Source organism: Harpia harpyja, chromosome 21 (genome assembly GCF_026419915.1).
Source record: "Harpia harpyja isolate bHarHar1 chromosome 21, bHarHar1 primary haplotype, whole genome shotgun sequence".
NCBI classification, from domain to species: domain Eukaryota; kingdom Metazoa; phylum Chordata; class Aves; order Accipitriformes; family Accipitridae; genus Harpia; species Harpia harpyja.
Genome location: NC_068960.1, coordinates 8,733,432 through 8,751,840, shown reverse-complemented (window position 1 = coordinate 8,751,840; position 18,409 = coordinate 8,733,432). Strand labels below are relative to the sequence as shown.

At 39.6% G+C, this 18,409-nt stretch overlaps 1 protein-coding gene and 2 long non-coding RNA genes across 3 annotated transcripts in view; 2 read left to right on the top strand and 1 right to left on the bottom strand.

Moving 5' to 3' along the window:
- The first annotated feature begins 1,485 nt into the window (after positions 1-1,485).
- On the top strand, positions 1,486-4,343 carry LOC128135021 (uncharacterized). Its single transcript, XR_008232896.1, has 2 exons — positions 1,486-1,572; positions 3,195-4,343. It is a non-coding gene; the product is annotated as an uncharacterized LOC128135021 (long non-coding RNA).
- LOC128135022 (uncharacterized) lies at positions 1,917-9,318 on the bottom strand. The gene is made up of 3 exons (XR_008232897.1): positions 9,234-9,318; positions 2,871-2,936; positions 1,917-2,258 (listed from the first exon to the last, which is right to left on the bottom strand). It is a non-coding gene; the product is annotated as an uncharacterized LOC128135022 (long non-coding RNA).
- A 3,080-nt stretch (positions 9,319-12,398) lies between these two features.
- CYTH3 (cytohesin 3) overlaps positions 12,399-18,409 on the top strand; it is a 52,912-nt gene continuing 46,901 nt past the window's right edge. Inside the window, exon 1 of the mRNA XM_052773443.1 lies at positions 12,399-12,546. Within this exon, the coding sequence (XP_052629403.1) occupies positions 12,516-12,546 (31 nt within the window). The 5' untranslated portion in view covers positions 12,399-12,515. The remainder of the gene's footprint in view (positions 12,547-18,409) is intronic.

Sequence of the window (18,409 nt, the reverse complement as noted above, 5' to 3'; positions counted from 1 at the left end):
GTTACAATAGTTAATATAAAAGAATGCGTCTATCAGTGAAAATGCGTCTATCAGTGAAAATACCTCTAGTAGACCTTTGTTACTCACATGCGCTTGTTAAATCCAGCAGCTGATCTGCCTGGGAGGGAACTGCACTTCTGCCTCCTAGCAGATATTCTAGCTGTGATAAATAATGACATACCCAAGATGACTCTTCTCAACCTAACATACAAAACTTAAGAGGTAAGGAATAAACTCAGGGGAACAAAACCAAAGACCAAGCAAGAAAAAAAAAGTGCTTTGAACATATTCTTGGTTTAATTTTGATAGGTCATTTTGCCAGAAACATGGGATGAGAAGATGTGAACTACAACGTGACACAAGAGGCAACATAGGTATGATCTGATTTTCCTTTATAACAGGAACTCTGTCAAATAGTTCAGATCCCATGGAGGGGTGGGGTTAAATAAGGACTGCAAATGGGCTCAGAGGAAATAAAAAAGCGCAAGTGTTTTACATCCATCTTATGGAAAAGGAAAATGACACTTTTACTATTTTTCCCGCAGAGTTATTTCTGTTGTCCTTCCAGTCCTACATACACTTTATGAAAATGCTGAACTAGAAGCTGAAATAGTCCATTAAAAATGTGGAGAAAGCAAGCAAGGTTTTGGGGCTGTTTTTTTACATTTCAAAAAGTGTAATCAATAAGAAAAGAAATCTGATAGTAGGATTTATCTGTTTAAGTAACTTAAAGTGGTTTTAGTAGGACAAATCACAGCTTCAATCCTGTAATCCAATCACACAAGATCAGTACTGATGTCTAGCCTTGTTGACTTAATCAGAGCTCTGTAAGCATGAGGATCTCCCTATGTGAACCAAACCACAAGGTCTGGACTTCTGTGTTTTATGTGAATATCCTTAGAGTTAGGCCAAATTAAAAGTCCAGGCCTACTGACAGTAGAGTCAATGTGAATCTTCCCAGCAATTCAAATGGAGACAATGCCATGTTCCTGAAGTGCTTTGAAATTCATTGCATACTTTCCAAATACTGTACTCCTCGTAGAAAAACAATCTTAAAATGTGAGTGTATTATATTGAAACAAAGAGTCAGCATTTACCAACTGAGAAGTATAAAATAAAATACACAATGTCCAAAGTTACAGCATACTGGATGGTCTTCTAAAACAGAGAAAACTCCTAGGAATTCCAGTTTATAAAATGGTGTAATTTGCTACTTTATTTGAATGATTAAATTGCTAACAGCTTTTGCTAAGAATTTTTACATAGCTTTAGTTACTATTGTTTTTTAATCTTAGATATTCTCACATGAACTGCACAAAGTAATTGTTAACCAGGTTATTACAGCTTTTTATGCAAAGTAAGTGTAACTTTGGTGTTTTGTTCCTGGAGTATTAAATTTTAATTTTTTTGTTTCTCGACTACACATCGTTCACCTGCGATAAGCTGGCTCTTGCATTACTTTGTTTAAATTCAGCTGCTTGATGTTGATGCTGCAGTTAAAGCAATAGAAGTTTAATATTTTTATTTACTACTAATGATCAAGAAAATATATTGGACTATCTTCTTGATATGGTGAGTTAATGAAGTCACACCAAATTACATTAATTAGAAAGTCCTTAAAAGAAATAAGGCTGTTAGAAGAAACGGGTATGAAAAAATATTTTCAGAGCTCTTTTTTTTTTTCACAGTTTAAATCACAACAAATTCTGCGTTCAAATTAATCTGACAAACATTGTTATGTTGTAATAATTTCTTGTTATTGTAAGAAGAATCCACAGTCAGTTTCTCCCAGTTATTCTAAAGGGTGTTGCGACTGACACACACATCAGCAGAGTAGTAATAGTGTGTCCCCTTGCAATTTCCACTTGTAACAGAAGACATCCCAACTAACAGTAAATTCAATAATTCAGGGAGAATTTTACATGACATTGTTTTAATTTGCTGTTATTACCAGTGGCTTTATTAAAGAAGTACTACAGAAGTGTTAAACAATTGCTGACTGTTAGAAGGGGAGGAGAAATTATTTTAATCAGGCAGACTCCAAACTCAGAGGTGGAGTCTGCATCTAAACTTTTGCTAACAGGCTCCGTAAGGAAATCAAAAAAGAGTTCCCATTATTCAACCAATTACTGAATGTGAGTAGACATGCCTCTGTTCAAAACTGGACTGAAACCAACGTAGTATACCCACACCAGCTTTGTAGCAGCCTTCAGAGTCTTTTGCTCATCATACTCCCAGCATACCTCTAATCTTGTGATCTAGAGATAAAAGACCATTTCATTAACATAAAATATGAAATTGTAGTTTTCTGACTGCATGTATATAACCATATATAAATATTTACATATAAACATACACATGCAAAAGTATCTTTGGTTGTTTAGCTCAAGAATAAACTTCTGCTTAAGTGCTTTCCATTAATGATAAAAAGTCCAGTAGCAAAGAATGGAAACACATCCCTAAGTGCTGCATTAAGCATGGTAAAAGCACACCTTTCTTTTCTGTTGTATTATTCTGGAATTAACATGGATCTTTCAAAATCCCAGTGTGATAAAGATACTGCTTTACTCATTCCTATTGCCTACAGTCAGCATTCTGGAATGTTTAATTGATTAGCAGTTTAGATTTCTGAGAAGACTGCTTTATCTGCATTTATCTGTCATTACTTACAGTTTCATAATCTAATAAAAAGAGTATTATCTTGTTTCTAAGAGTTTCAAGACAGCCTTTGTTTATTTTAGCTGAAGAATATGAAGACGACTTTATCTCTTTTTAACTCATATATGTATATCTCAGCTTTACTAAAACAGAATGAAATACAACATTTATAGAAAGGAGGGCTTTGTATAAATTATGCAGAAAGTCCATACCATTTCAGGAAAAAGCAGCAGCTAGAAAAAGAACTGCCAGGCCACTGTTCTTCATAAAGAGTACATCTGGAAATTCCATAGAAGCAATCAGGACACTGAAGATTCAAATGCCTAAAAATACTTCATGGAATGATTTAATCTATGAAGGAGATAACCATTCCTGTCAACAAGTTAAAAAAGGTTTTCACTGTGAGAGAATGAGACATTATTTAAGAATATAAATAGTACTCAGATAACAGTCTATTTATCTTGCAAATGTGATGAAGCTGTTGAAACAATTAGCTGTTTGTTTTAATTGTAGTTATCTACCATCTTGTTTTTCAGGTTTGGAGTCTTCCATACATGCTGAGTTCTGGAAAATCCTTACAGATGGGAATAAAGAGCAAGGGCATGATTTCGTTAGTCATGAGAATTTAGCTGTGCTCATTATCCATCTTCTACTGAAATGGTTTCTCTTCTAGCAGGAATACCAGAACGCAGGCCTTACCAGGCCAGAGAGGAGAAAACATCCTTGCAGAAAAGAATTAATTTGTTTTCAGCTGGTACAATAACTGAACTAAATATCCCAGATTCTCATGCTTTTGAAGTGTTCTCAGTCAACAGCAGATTTAAAAAACTTATGTGAAAAGTCTTTCAGGTATAAATGTACTGTTACTTCCTAAAGCTTTTGATTTTTCCCCACAAACATATAAGGAAATGGAGAATATATTCTATTAAAAAAAAATATTCTTTATCCAGTGTGAAAACGTTGAGCAGTATGCATTTACTTGAGTAGCTTTTCAGATTAAAATTGTGCAGTAGATATTTTAAATGTGAATAATTTTTCTATAAAACATGCTTTAATAGTTCTGCTATTTTGAAAACAAAAGATTTGCTTTCAAAATATATCTTCACCATCTTTGTTTAATTTTGGCTATTTGGAAATTTTCTGCATCCTGCGGAATGGCACACCTGATGCAGACATCCTTAGAGGAGACCTTGCATCTGTATAACTGAGATGTCTGGTATTTGAAAATATATTGAAACTTTTAAAGATACACATAAAAAAAGGAAACAAAAAAGGTTTAATTGAATTACTTTATAGGACATTACTTTTTCAAATGTGTCTATTGTATTTTGTACACTAAGTCAATTTTTTTTTACGTTACATTGCTTGTTTTATCTGAAGCATGGCAATTTGCCAACCTTAGCGTTTAGTGATAAATTCTGCTATACAAAGCAGAAGTTTTTATATCTGAGGCCATTTCCTTCTGCTATTTTATCATCTTCCTGGTTTTGTCTGCTTTCAATAAATGCCTTTGTATTTTCACATCTTTTATATGCATGTATACACAGATCCTTTCCTCTGTATTAAAACTGATAGTTGCAAGTTGGTAAGGATAAAAAAGACAGACTGTTGACTTCAATTTCATTGCACTAATATACTACACGGATGCTTTTATATTACAGTATTAAAAAGTCTTAACATATTAACAGTATTTCCTGAATTTGGGAGTGGGGTGGGGAGGCAGGGGTTGATGTTTCATAACAAGGTTTTAAAATGGAAATCATTTCTGTGTACAGCTATATTCGAGTACTACAGATTGACACACGGAGGCTGGGTTCTGACAGTGAAAATGTGTTATTTTAAAGCATCTCAAATTTAAGCATATTGAAATTTAAAATCTGAAAATAAATTATGGTGGAGGCCAAACATGTCTCCTTTATCTGTCCCAAGAGGTCGAATATTTCTGCCTGAGGAGAAAAATCTAGAAAACTCAGCAGTAAGGAGAAGCCACAGAGATCCCTGCACACTCAGTGGAACCCAAAGAAACCTGAGGGAAAGGAGCACTGAATTAGGGGTGGTCAGGGGAGAAGAATGAGATTGGAGGAAAGAAGTTAAAGTTGCAACGCAGCAAACTGGAGAAAAGCTTTTGGAACTTACAAGAAAGAGAAGCTGTCCCTGATGTCACTGCCCATTTTAGCAGTCTGTCATGAATTCCTCTTTCCCACAAAAAACTGTTACTAAGGATGTAGGCTGAAAATCACCATGTACTAATCTTTCTATGAAGCCGTTTTTGTTGTTGTTCTGTAGACCTATTGTTCTTTTACAATTATATTAATAGACTAAAAATAACAAGGGCAGTTCTATCAGACTTAAATTACAAGTTTGTTTCTTAAGAATTATTATTTTATACTGTGCTGATTGAGATCACAAAAATCCTTTTCTGACCACAGAGGTATAAGGTACCAAATTCATCGTTCATGTAACTGCACTGAGGTAAATGGAGTTACATAAGGAATTAATTTGACCTGTCTCCTCCATTTCCTTGGAAAAATTCTTTGTTTTAGCACTTGCCAAGTTTTAACTTTGACTCTCCCTTGCTTAGAGACAGTTTTTCTTTCTTTAAGACTATAAAGAGAAATACAGCAGGAAAAAGATAATTAAGGTGAAGATCTGCTTTTTAAATTGAAAGAACACTTCAGTTATGGTAAGAGAATACCAAACCCTTTTTGTTTTGGTATAGAAGCATATGGGATTATTCTAACATACATAAGGATATGAAAGGTATAAAATAGTATGTACAGCCATGAGAGGGAAAGGATTTAAGTGATGTTTTTCTGCCTTAGACCCCATGTTTTTCCTTCTAACTGCAGCAGTTGGAATAAATAGGGACCTTTCTTGGTTAGAGACAGTAAGAATTTAAAATATTACACGTCACCTTTTAACAAAGAATCACCTCCCCTTTTCACCTGGACTCAGCAGGAGCTAAGTATTCAAAAATAACCTACAAGACAAGCTGAAGGCATACTCTCACCAGTATACAGCTGCAATTTCATGATACAATAAATTTTATTTTTGGATGGCGACATGGCACAAAATTCTTTGTACAAATTTAACTCACCAGTACGAAGTTATTTAAAAAACAAAATCCTCACAAAACAAGGAGTGGAGAGTGGGTTTACTCCTGATGATTTTATGTTAGGGTTGCTATCATCTGTCTTCCTGCTGCTGGTATAAAACCAGGATAAAGCTTGGTCTAAACACTGTAACTCATAGCTGGCTAATCTTGACAGAAATGCAATTACATGCTCATATTTGATCTTGATCGATTTATTACCATTAGATGATCTAGTATTGCACAGATCAGACATTAACAAGCATGTACATCTGACTACAGGCACAGTTTGAGAAGGGCTGAGCATGAGGGATCAGAAAGTGAAATTGATGGAGAGTCTGTGGTTCAGAGTAAGGTTAGAATTATGCAGGGATATTGTCCCCACTGACAAAATAACTACCCAGCAGCCTGCCTTCCTTCTTTCCACACCATCTGTGTATCACAGTCTACCAATGCTGCAATTGTGCCAATGCAACTGTTTGTGGGACCAGACTGTGAACGTAATCAATGGAATAATTCTGGTTAAAAATGATTAGTTTAGACAGAACTTTTAAAATCTGGATTAAGTGATCTGATTTACAGCGTGGCTTCACAAACGGTGGCATGAACAGCTGAGAGGGCACTAAAAGTCACAATCATTAGTTGCCAGTTCCTGCTTCTGTCTAAATTTATGGTTCCATATTTATTAAACCCAGATTTGTGCACTGCTGACTAGCCTGCAGCAAGATTTGAGGCAGCTCATGTGGAGATATGCAATTGCATTTCAGATGCTTACTGGTGAATCAACAAAAGCACCTGGTCTAACCCTCCGAACACTGTATGTCACGAGGGAGTCCAGCTTGTCACTTGGCTGCCATACGTACCGTGGGATGCCAGCCCTGTTACACTGTGGAGTTGTTTAAGAAGGCTTCTCTGGGCAGGGAGGAGGAAGGAACTGTGGGGGCTTCCCCTGTTATCAGCACTACTACAATAAATCCCTCAACTGCTGCCATATGCATGCAGCTAGAGCAGGACTCATGTATGGTTTGCAGCCCAGCTACAGCTCCCAGTGTAGGATGAAATAGGAGTTTCAAATTCTCAGGCCTTGGTGAGACTGGAGAGTGGTATGCAATAATACATTGAACCATCGCAAACTGGAGTTAACCAGCAGAGGTGAATTCACAGACTGGCTACTTCTCAGGGTGGGAACAGAGTTGGGCCTTAATCAGTGCACTCTCCTTTGAGAATTACTTTACATCAAGCTCTTTCATTTTCCTGAGATAGAAAAACCCTCTCAAGCTTCATGCAAAATTCCACTCATGATCTGTTTCAGCCCATGTCCTTTGAATCCAAGTCCTCTTTTTCTGTTATTTTAGGCACAGCTTTCATGCTAGAAAGCATCCTGTTTGTGTCTAGTACCATGCATAATTAATACAGGTAGAACAAGTTCTAATGCAAAGTATATTTTGGATCATAAGTATTACAGAGTTGGTGGACCTCCACAGTTTTTAATGCATTTGGTTTTCCTCACTGGGACGTTCTGGTGTTCTTCACTCAGTGACTCACCAGTGGCCCTGTCGGTGTTACAGAATGGAAACAAGCACTGACTTCCAAAACCAGTAATATTTGATGCTAGTAGATTAAGCTTATTTAGAAGTCTCAAAAAAACAACCAACCTCAAAATATGTCAAGAATTGGAATTTGAAATAAGCTGCAAATAAAATTCTGGATGTGATTTAAAAGTCCATCTGGAGAAAAACCCATGCAGAATTCTTAGAAGAGAGGCATCTTTAACTTTCCGGGTTTTGACTATTTTAAGGGAACGAGCTTCCTATCCATACAAAAAAGCACCATTCATAAAAGATGCTTGCCTTGCTAAGCTTCAGCTTTGATGTTCTCCAAAGCAATATAAAATACTTGCACGTACAATTTTTTTGGACTAAATGAAAGGTGCAAGCACTTTTGAAACCGTTAAGACAACCAGCAAACAGGATTTTCTATAAATGTGTTTTTCCAGCTGAGACAAATATTATATGTGTGACAGCATAAACATTTTAAGAAACAATAAATGGCTAAAACCCGTCTGCCAGACAGAGGAAGTCAAAGAGTTTGCCTTAGGGGTTTAAGAATACCAGATTATTCAAGTACTGATAAATAAAAAAGGAAAAAAAAAAAAAGACATGATGATGGACTAAGACCTTCCTGCCTGGAAACTATTAGGCAATGCTTCTTAAAAAATAAAAATTGTCTAGATTTGAAATAAAAGTATTTTTTAATACAATGGCTGAGTATCGATAACAGTGATTCTGACTATCAACAAGGTATTGTCTTAGGAACTGTAATGCTTGCACCATTTTTCTAAAAATGGGAGCATCTAAGTGAGCAAGTAGTAAAATCAACCAAATAAATCTAGTTTACAAAATGTTGCACAACATCTGTATTCTTTAAGATGTATCTATATTCTTTGAGATATATCCATAGTCTTTAAGATATGTCTATATTCTTTAAGAATGTATTCTTAAGACTGTACAGATGTTTGTGTCTTTAAGATTAACTGTTCTCCTTAAGGGTAAGTATAAAATCCTTCTTACAAAATCTAACAGAACTCACAATAAGCCAGACTTGCAAATTGGTGATGTCTTGACTGAACGCATAAAATGGGAATACCTGCATGCAGGATGACTACCTCCTTAAATAAGATTTCAAAGATTCTTTCTTCCTTCCAACGGTAAGGTGCATTATTCCATCTCCCTGTGTCTGATACTGACATCTAGTCTAATGGCACAACGGCAGTTACTTTACTTCTTTCGGCATTGAGAAAATTCAGAATTGTATTTCTTGTCTTTGAATACAATGTTACTATCTACTTCCCAATTCCTATCCATGTAATGAACATCATCCTAACTCACGCTTTTGATCAGAAATAAGAAGTTTTCAAAATCTATCATCACAAAATGGAATTTTACATCACTGAAACATTTGCATTACCGAAAGAGGAAACTTATCAAAGTAAGATTAAGCTTATTTCTTTCTACAGGTAAACTGAAGATGAATAATGAAGATTTTTTTCAGAATTTCCATTAACCAATAAAGAGCAATCCAGAAAAAAGGGAATCCACTCTTGCTGAGAAAAAGATCTGATAACCGACAGGACTTTCCTACTCTTGAATTATTTGATTATTAAAAAAAAAAAAAAAAAAAAAGAAAGAAAAAAAGGGAGGGGTAAAGATTAATTTTCATTTTCATTTACTACTGCTTGGAATCTGGTTCAAATTGAAACCCATAGAAATGGCTTAATATTTAACGAGCAGTTTAGACCACAAAAATGTGATGGAAGGGATTCAGTTGTCTTCACTGACTCTCTGTGTAGGGACAAATGTCATAACAGATGCGCTCCTGACCCCTTAAAATGAAAAATGACATGATAAATTGCTACTTAGCGGAAACTGAATCAAAACAGATACTAAACTATCCAAAGAGACGAAAAAAAGACAAAGCATGTTACCTGAAAATTCAGCAAATAACCACATTTATCACTAAGGAATCAAACCTGTCAACAGCAGGTTTTGGAGAAAGCCAAATTTTCCCCTAAAAATAATTTAAACAGACCAGCTATTAGACTATTATTTACACAAATGATAGACTATGAAGTTCTTCCAACACAGAAGGTTACACTTGTGGATATAAAACTGGCAAAACATACCTGTGGTAAAAATAGAGTTATGACTACAGAAGGGACTGCAAGAAAAAAAAAAAAGATCAAGCAATCTTTAGAAAACTGTTGATTGAAACCCTATTAATATGGAGAGAAAAATAAAATTCATACATATGTCAAAATAGAAGAACGATCAAACTTCCAGAAAACCAAGTAGATGCAAAAGAATTACTCACATGAGCAGGAAATAGTTTATTGGAGTGTATCCTAAAACTTGCCGAGATTGTAACCTGTCTTGCTACCTGGCATCTTTGTTGGTAAGGAACTACCCAGTATTTAATGACAGTAGCATTGTTACTGTTGAATTACCAAAAACTATAGTGTAGTTCTGCTATGGTAGAACTACTATAGCTATGATGTAGAACTATGACTGTAATTCTTCAGTTGATTTTGTACATTTTGAAAAAATCTATTCCTGACCTAGTTAGGTTTATAGCCAGACATGAGACTTATTTTTATACACAGGAAAATGAGACAACAAGGTAAAAGGTTTGATCTTAAAAGTTTCTCTCACACATCTCACCTTAAGATTAAACACCAAGTAAGCACCTTGTACACATAAATAACAGTTTTATGCCTAGAATGCTTATAGGATCAGGCCCATGCAGAAGTAAGTCCATTTATAATATACACAGTAAGTGTGAAAATTTCAAGTTTTAAGGAATATCTGCTATCATTTCAGAGACATACAGCCTTGAAGAAGACACTATAATTTCAATACTCTTTCGTACTATGTATCATTAATAAGTAATCCTACTAAAACAGGACTGGAAAGAACAGATTTTCCTTGAGAGGGTATTGAATGACATACATTTCAAAGTTACAGAGTAAGCTACGTATTCAATAGTACAAAATACCAAAAATTTAACTGTTTGCTCAAGTTAATAATGAAGTTACAATAAAGAACCTTTTGCTTATCTCACAAATTTGGAATTGTCTGATTTCACCACGAAGTTTATATAAAATATCCCAACTGATCACTTATAACTAGGACAGACTTTTTTCATATCTTGCTTGCATCACAAAATCATTTTTATCTTTGCTATTAATTTGGAGAATTTTAAAACCTTGTATTGCTTCCATGAAGTCAACAGGAATTTTGCATTGTACTGGTGGTAGGACTGTTCTCCACAGCTCACCCTTCGCTGCTATTAGAATTAGTGACTGGGCTATGTTTTATTTTGCACTAGAATCTTCCTTATAGCAAAAGTATATTAAGTTAGGAAGGAGGGAAGGAGGGAAAAAAGATGATACTGACAAACGAAAACAACAAAAGAAAGGAATATATTTTATATAAAGGTGTAAAACAACACAGATGAAATGAAAGTAAACAATCTGTGATTAATTATAAAATTGGAATTTTTCTCATGAACCAGATTCCCCTCTAATGTAAATTAACAGTTTGCTCAGTGTGCAAAAATATTCAAAGCCCACTGCCAGTTCCTCTGCATTGACTTATTTTAAAACCATCCTGTAATTGCACTTTATTGACACACATTTCAAAATAAATCTCTTACCAAGGTAGTGATTCTGTTTTACGTAATCATATCCCTTTTATACACTAACTTACTAAACTTATAACAATGTTGAATTTAAAATATGAAAAGAGGAGTGCTTTAAAGGTTTGTGATGTTTATGAGTTGTAGATGAGGTAAAACGCTTTGTCACCACAGCAGCTGTCAGAGCCAAACCTCAGCTCTCAGCAAAATGGGCTGTAATAACCACCTATTAGCCGTGGTGTCAAGAGGTGAGTGCTCCCGCCACAGCTTCCTAGACGGTGCTCTGTCCCATGCCAGCCTACATGAGGAAAATGAAAAACCCGATATTTTCCTGTTGGCTGACCCTTTCCTCCCACAGCTTCCTTTCTGAGTAAAATTTTGACACCAAAGGTTTTAAAAAAATAAAGAGGGGTGGTGCCAAAGAAGGAAGGAAGGAAGGAAGGAAGAGTGGTCTGTGCCAGCACACTCCTGCTTACCTTTACGGACTTTGGAGGCTGCTGATAGCCCAACTCCCGTGGTATCTCACTGAAGATCTTTACTGAGAACTTAAGAAATCCCACAGATACTTTGACTCCTAGGGCAGTAAGCAGGCAAATCCTTTCTGTTACCAACACAGACAATACACACCAGCACAAAACCCTGCGCTGCATACGGGCAACAGTCCCATTTATACACCAGGCTCCTCACGACCCCTGCGGCAGGGGAAGCACCCAGCACCCCTCCAGCGCTGGACCGGACCCAACAACAAGGAGCAAGGAAGACTCAGCAGAAAACATGCAGAAACATCATACGCCTCGGGCTCCTTTTCGGAGACTTCAACCCACCCCGTCCCCCTTCACGACGCGGTTCCAGACCAGCCTTCCTGTCACCTCCCGCCCCTTTCCCTGCCCCTGGACCGCTCGAAAAGAGCCAGCGGCTCTGCAGACATTTTCTGGCTACCGCAGACCCCGAGAGACAACCCCCACCGACACGAAACCCGACTGACTCGACGGCCCCCCGGCTGCTCCCCGGCGGGCGCCCCGCAGGCCAGGCTCCTCCCGCCCCGCGACCGCCGCCCTCGCCCCCTTCCCGCCGTGGCAACCCGCCCGCCCGCCCGCGACAACCCACGGGGAACTCGTTTTAGGGGCCTCAACGCTGCCAGGCCGCGCCGCGCGAAACCTGCCGGGGAGGGAACACCGAAAAACGCGGAGAGGCGGGAAGGAGAGAGGCTCCCCTCTCCGGGCCCGCTCCGCCGCCGCGGGGCACGGCCGGGGAGCTGCCGCCCCCTGAGGGGAGGAGGCAGCACGGCGGTGGCCGGCGACCCTGTGGCGGCGCAGGGCCGGCCGGGCCTGCCTTCCCCCCTCCGCCCCTCCGCGGGTCACATGAGAGGGGCGGGCGGCTGGGCCGAGGCGGCGGCTGCCGCCGGGGCTGAGGCAGGGCTGGGCGGAGAGGGACGGGGCAGAGGAGCGCGGCGGCGGTAGAGGAGGAGAAGGAGAAGCGGCCGCGAGGCGCCGAGCGCCGCCGAGCGAGTGGAGCGAACCCCGGGCCTCCCTCAGCCGCGGCCGTTGCGGAGCGCCCTGCCTACGGCCCCAACATGGACGAAGAGGGCGGCGGAGGTGGCGGCGGTGAGTGGCGGCGCTTGTGCGGGGGGGGGGGGGGGGACACACGACGGGACGGGGACGCGGCCGCGGCCCCTCACCTGGCCGTGAGGAAGGCGCGCTCGCTGCCGGGGCGCCCCGCTCCCGGGCCGGTGTGTGTGTGGGGGGGGCTCTGGGTGTCGCGGCTTGCCCGCCTCAGAGGCCGTGACATTTGCTCCCGCCGCGCCCTTCTCCTCCGCGCGGAGCTGCCCGCCGCTGCTGTGCCCCCGTCCTGCCCGGCGTCCCCCCCCCCCCGCCCCCGGTGCGCTGAGGGGCCAACCCGAGCGGAGCGACTGTAACGGCGAGTAACGAGCAGCTCCCCGGCGGCCGGGAGCGGAGGAGCGTCGCGGCGGGGGCTGGCGCTTTTGCCGGCGGCCACAATGGGGGCTCTGTGCCCCGCGGCGGGCGCCCCCGCGCCCGGGAAGGGTCAAGCGGGGGTGGTGGGTGGGGAGGGCGTGAGGCGGGTTTGCGGCAGCTCGGGGGGGTTCGGCCACAAAGGGGGGCGGCAGGGGAGGGCAGGGCAGGGGGGTCCCCGTCCCTCCGCTGCGGTGACAGCCCCGCGACATCGCTGCGCTCCCGGCGTGCAGCTGCTCGTCTGCTGGGGAGAGGGAGCGGGGGGAAGAAAGAAAAAAGTGCGTGTCCGGCAGCGTACGAGCAGTGAAAAGAATAATTAAGCTTTGCGAGGGCTCTGTTTGTGTGTGTCATCTTAATGGAGGCTCGGTGATAATCACGGGGTGGTTCATCCAGTTTAAACAAGGTGAACTGTTTCTGAAGGGAGGGGTGTTAATGCTGCCAGATACTACTTTTAGAAAATCCGGACTCGCATCTTGGGGGAGCTTTTATTTTTAATTTTTATCTTTCGGAGACCGGCTTGTGCACCGTCCCAGTTTGAGGCAGTGCAGACTTGCAACTCGCTTCCCTCCTTTAATTTATAATGTGTTTTGTGAGTGCGTGTGTAAAGCTGCTGCCTGAAATAACCAGTTCTTGTGTATCATCAGCGATAATGGTGGCTGAGGAGTAGCTGATCCTGCCTTGGGGCAGAGGGATTGACTGAATGGACTGCCCTATATTCTCTGTGACTGTGGTGGTGGTGGTGGTGTAGAATGAAGCGATGAGGATGTATCTTAAATAAAATGCTAAACATACTGTGTTTGAATGCATTGGCTGATTTCTAAATAGGTAAAGTAAGGGCTAAGCCTTGTATGATTAATAGTTGCACGGTGCTTGCTAATTCTAAATATAATTACCCAGAACTCGGAAATCAAGTGGGTGTGGTGTTTGTTTTGACAACTCGAAAAAAAAAATGCTGTGATGAATCAGAAAAATAATTCTTCAAGCAGTTGTCTGGAAGTGTGGCCATTTCTCAGGAGGCATTTCTGCTCATTTTGTCAGTGATAGACTTAACTCTTTTAAGAAAAAAAAAAATCTGAAAAAGGAAAAAAGACAAAACAAGCCAGTCCTGAAAAGTTATTATTCAAAACAGTTGAACACTGTAATTGTAAAGAGCAGAAAGCTCATTCAACTCAAAATATGTTATCTTCACAGTAGTATGGACTTGCATCTGTAGTTAAGGGAAATGACATGCTTGTTATTGGCACTAACCCTGTGTAATATAGTCCTTAATCACATGCAAGATGTAAACTAGAAAGTGGATGTGTTGCTGAATCAATCTTTCATGAGGCGTTAAGCATTTTAAAGTTGGATTTTCATGGGAGGAAAAGTACTCAGGACCCTGGGAGGAGACCATCTATATTTAGCTAAAGGCTGGTTCTATAGGTGAAGTCAGATTTTTACCTAGCATGCAAGTGAAACTATTCTTTTATTTATAACTTCATGTCACATTAATGAACATGTTGCTTTTTTGGGGTCAAATTACAGTATAGTTTATGTTCATCCTTACTTGGCTTTGTTGTAAACAACTGTAGACTAATAAGACTGGAAATTTTTTTGCAACCAGTTTTACACTGGCTTCTTGTGAGTATTGCACTTTTTTCTTGAATAGAGATCCAGTCTGGCTTTTTCTTATGGACCGCTGTCAGTTTGGAACACAAGGATTAGTTAGGTCATTTCCAGCTAATGAACTGGTATTTTGACTTGAAAGTAAATTTATAATTTAAAAAAAAAATTTTTAACAATAGTAACCATGTGGAAATTGTGGATTTGGCAGCCAATTTAAAAGTCCTTTATTGCCACTGAGTTGTGAGACTTGTGGGGTACAAGGGGAGTCTGATCAGGGCAGTCTAGTGTTTTGAACCTCTGCAGGACATTTGCAATCCTCAAAAAAAAAAAATGACATTGAGTGGGAAACTCATAGAGATAAGCATATCGCTGTGCACAGGTACTTTAGGAAGTATGCAAAATTATTTGAGGACTGTACAGGATCACCCTAATTAGAGACTTGAACTAGATAAACATCTAAATATCTAGGACATTAAACTGTGATTCAGAAGGTAAACTGCTATTCCCAGTTCAGTTCTGCCTGCTGCCCTGCTCTTCAGTTTAATTTGCATCCTATGCTTCAGTTCCCTTATTTGTCAAATGGGGTCAGTTGTTTTACCACCTCTGATAAAAACTGTGAATGAAAGCAGAGCTGTGTAACGTTAGGATTTATTATTTTAGAAGCACTTGATGGAAGAGAAATGTTAATGAAGGGAATTGTTCTTAGTACTGCTTTCTCTTTTGTATGTGGAGCCCTAAATAGGGGCATGCATTTATATTATACAATCCACTTACGCACAAGCCTCCCATTGATTTCAGCAGAGGTTCTGTGCATGGATTATTGATGTGATATGATCCGAGTCAGTTGGTGTTTGTCTCAACCTTCTTTTCTGTTCTGATTAAAATATCTCTGTGGTTCACTTAATCCAGGAAATTTCTCCTCCTCCCTCTCCTCACTTGGTTTAAAAACTGCATCTTTTGTGATTTGACTGAAGCTTTTCTTGCATGCTTACTGTTGGGGGTGGTACCAGTGAACTGGGATCCTCATGTTGAATAGTGCTATTGGCAGCAGGTGGTATGGTTACTTACTTGCTAGCAGTGAGCGATCTTCTGTATAATGTCGAAATGTATAAACAGTCACTGCTGAAGGCACAGAATAGTACTTCTCTTTGTTTTTCTGAATTTGAGTCTAGTCATGCAGGGGCTTTGTAGTCCCCCAAATTCAACTCCGTGCCATTCCTCTTGGAAAAGACTTCAAGATTTGAGTACTCACCAACTTCTGTATGTATGTTTGTTTTAAGCTGTCTCTATGAAGGGCTCTAAACAGGCGCGACGAAAGATTAAAATCCTGCTTTTACTTGACAAGTAGACCAACTTATAGCAGAAATTATGGCATTGAGCTTTCCCTACTCTTCCCCAAACTCTGTGCTTTATTTCTGAATTTTGAAGCTTTTTTGGGGAGAGAGCAGTTCAGTTGCCAAGCTCTGTTAGTTGTTGGCTGTACTTGCCAGTGATGGTGCCAGGTAGCACGTTGATTCTGTTATGTAGACAGCCGTTCACGAGGAACTAGACCGAAAGACCAGATCGTCTCGCAGAGGATTCAGAAGAATGGATTTGCTGCCAAACCAGATTTAGCAAGATGACTTCTGTTCTTCTGCAGGGCAAAGCAGTTATCCATTTGTAGGTAAAAGCTGTTAAATGTAATGAAACCCCCAAATTTTTCTTAGAGAAAAATGTTTTAAAATTGATTAAATATGTATATACCACTTTGAGACATGAGCAGCCTGATCTGTTCAGTTCTTTTCACTTTGTATTATCTTTCCAAGGTAGACGTTAAAGGTGGAAGAGTCTGTGTGGCCTCCTCATGGTTATAGGCATTTGCTCTGCATTTAAGACTAAATCTGCATGTTTTGTTTATAATAAAAGAAACTTTTAAAGTAAGAAATGTATTTTAACACAGAAGAATGTTGAATATGTTTCACTCTCTCCTCCTCAAAGTTGGTAGCTTGTACTGGTAGTTTTAAAAAGTTGTCCCAAACGTTCTTTAGAGGAGGGTTTGTACTCTTAAATAGCACTCTGGGGAAATGCCAAGAATATAAAAATGCACCTGACTTAGGTCAACCACATGGATTGATTCTAGGGAGAGAAAAAGAGCAGATATAGAGATAGAACACAAAAACCTAAATGACACAAATAGGACTTTTGTCAGCCAGCAGAGCTTCACACTAAGTCTCTTTTTGCTAAATAAATATTTCTTCATGCTGAACTAATCTCCTATTTGTACAGATTACCTGTGAGCTCAGTAGTATCTTAATTTTTAGCCCCCAAAAACCATTAAATCTGTTATCGCTCTAATAAAAAATGCCATAACAAAATATTAATAATTATGTTCTAAATATTAGTTATTTCTGGTGGTATCAGAAAATGGGCCTGTTAATTGCAGTAATACATTAAGTTTTTTCTTAGCCTGATGTTCAATATTTTTAGCTGTGACTTGGAAGAAGACATGAAATTTTTGCTGATACAATTTCCAGAGGCTGTCGATTGCCAAACTTTATGTATTGTTGTATAATAGTATTTGGTGGCTTGTGCTCAGCAATGTAAGCATGCCATGGATTTAGGGGAACAGTATGCCTATAACATAGCGTCTGTGTGTACTATTACATCTAGGAAGGAAAGCTGTAGGATTTACTTACAGGAACTGAGTGTACTTTGCAGAACAATGTCTGGGAATCATAGTAATAGATACCTGAGAGTGGGCTCCCCATGTGCTACTGTTGCTGAATGGATATTGCAATCTTTTACTATCACTGGAGTTACAAAAGCTTTTACCAGTTGAGGGGCTGCAGATCTTGAGGCAACACGCTATTTTCCAAGATATATTCTGCAGTTCACATCAAATTTCTTAATCCCATCATATTTATTGCCTCCCCTTCTTTCTTTACAGGATTTTGAACACTTTTTCAAGGGAAGAATGAATTAAATATGTTGTGGCTTTCCTCCAGTTTCTTCTGCTTGCCATCTTTTTTGTCCTATAAGTCTCTCCTTTCCTAGTACAACAGAAAGGTTTTAAAAGTTTTAAATTGTTTTGCTTATACTGTAGCTCCATCTTATCTGCTGCTATCTTTTGCTCTCTTCCTTTACTTCCCAATGCAAACATGCTTTAGTCTGTTTCTTTTTACACCCCATCTTTGGCCCCGCTTTACTTTTTGAACTACTGCCCCATCTCCTTTTGATGTTGAAAGTCATTGAATGAGCTGTTTGCAGTCACTGTCTGAAGAGTATCTCCTCCAGGTTCATCCTAGGTCCTTTCTGCACTTGTCCTGACCCCTTATACTCAGTACATTCCCTTCCTCCTCTTTGTCCTGCCAGCTGCCTCTAGTACTGTTTACTATATTTTTCTTTTTGAAATCTTGCTCTTTTTTTGGCTTTTTTGACTGTTCTCCCCTCGTTCCACTCTTATCTTGTTAATCGCTTTTTCATTTGGAAGATGATCTTTCTGCTTCCAACTTTTTTGTGAAGATTTGCAGGACCCTGTGCTTAGTTTAATGCTCTCTTTCTACATCTTGTTTCTGGATAATCAAATTTGCAAATAAAAATGGAACTATCGTATTTAAACTGGTGACTCGCAGCATATACTGTGTGCTCTGGATCCAGTACCGTCTGTCCCAGCTAAAATGTTGGCTTGTTTGACATCTTAAGATTGCGTAATTGTCATCTTAAGCTTAATGAGTCTAAACCAGAGCTCTTAATGTTGTTTCCACCCAATTACCTTTTTTTGATGTCTGTGGATGCATGCTGACATCCTGAGTGGTTATTGACAAGTAAAGAGTGAGATGTTATAATTTATTCTTTCTTAAAAAATAGTCTGTAGAAAAGTTGTAATCAAAATGGCGGTAAAAGGGCAATGCAA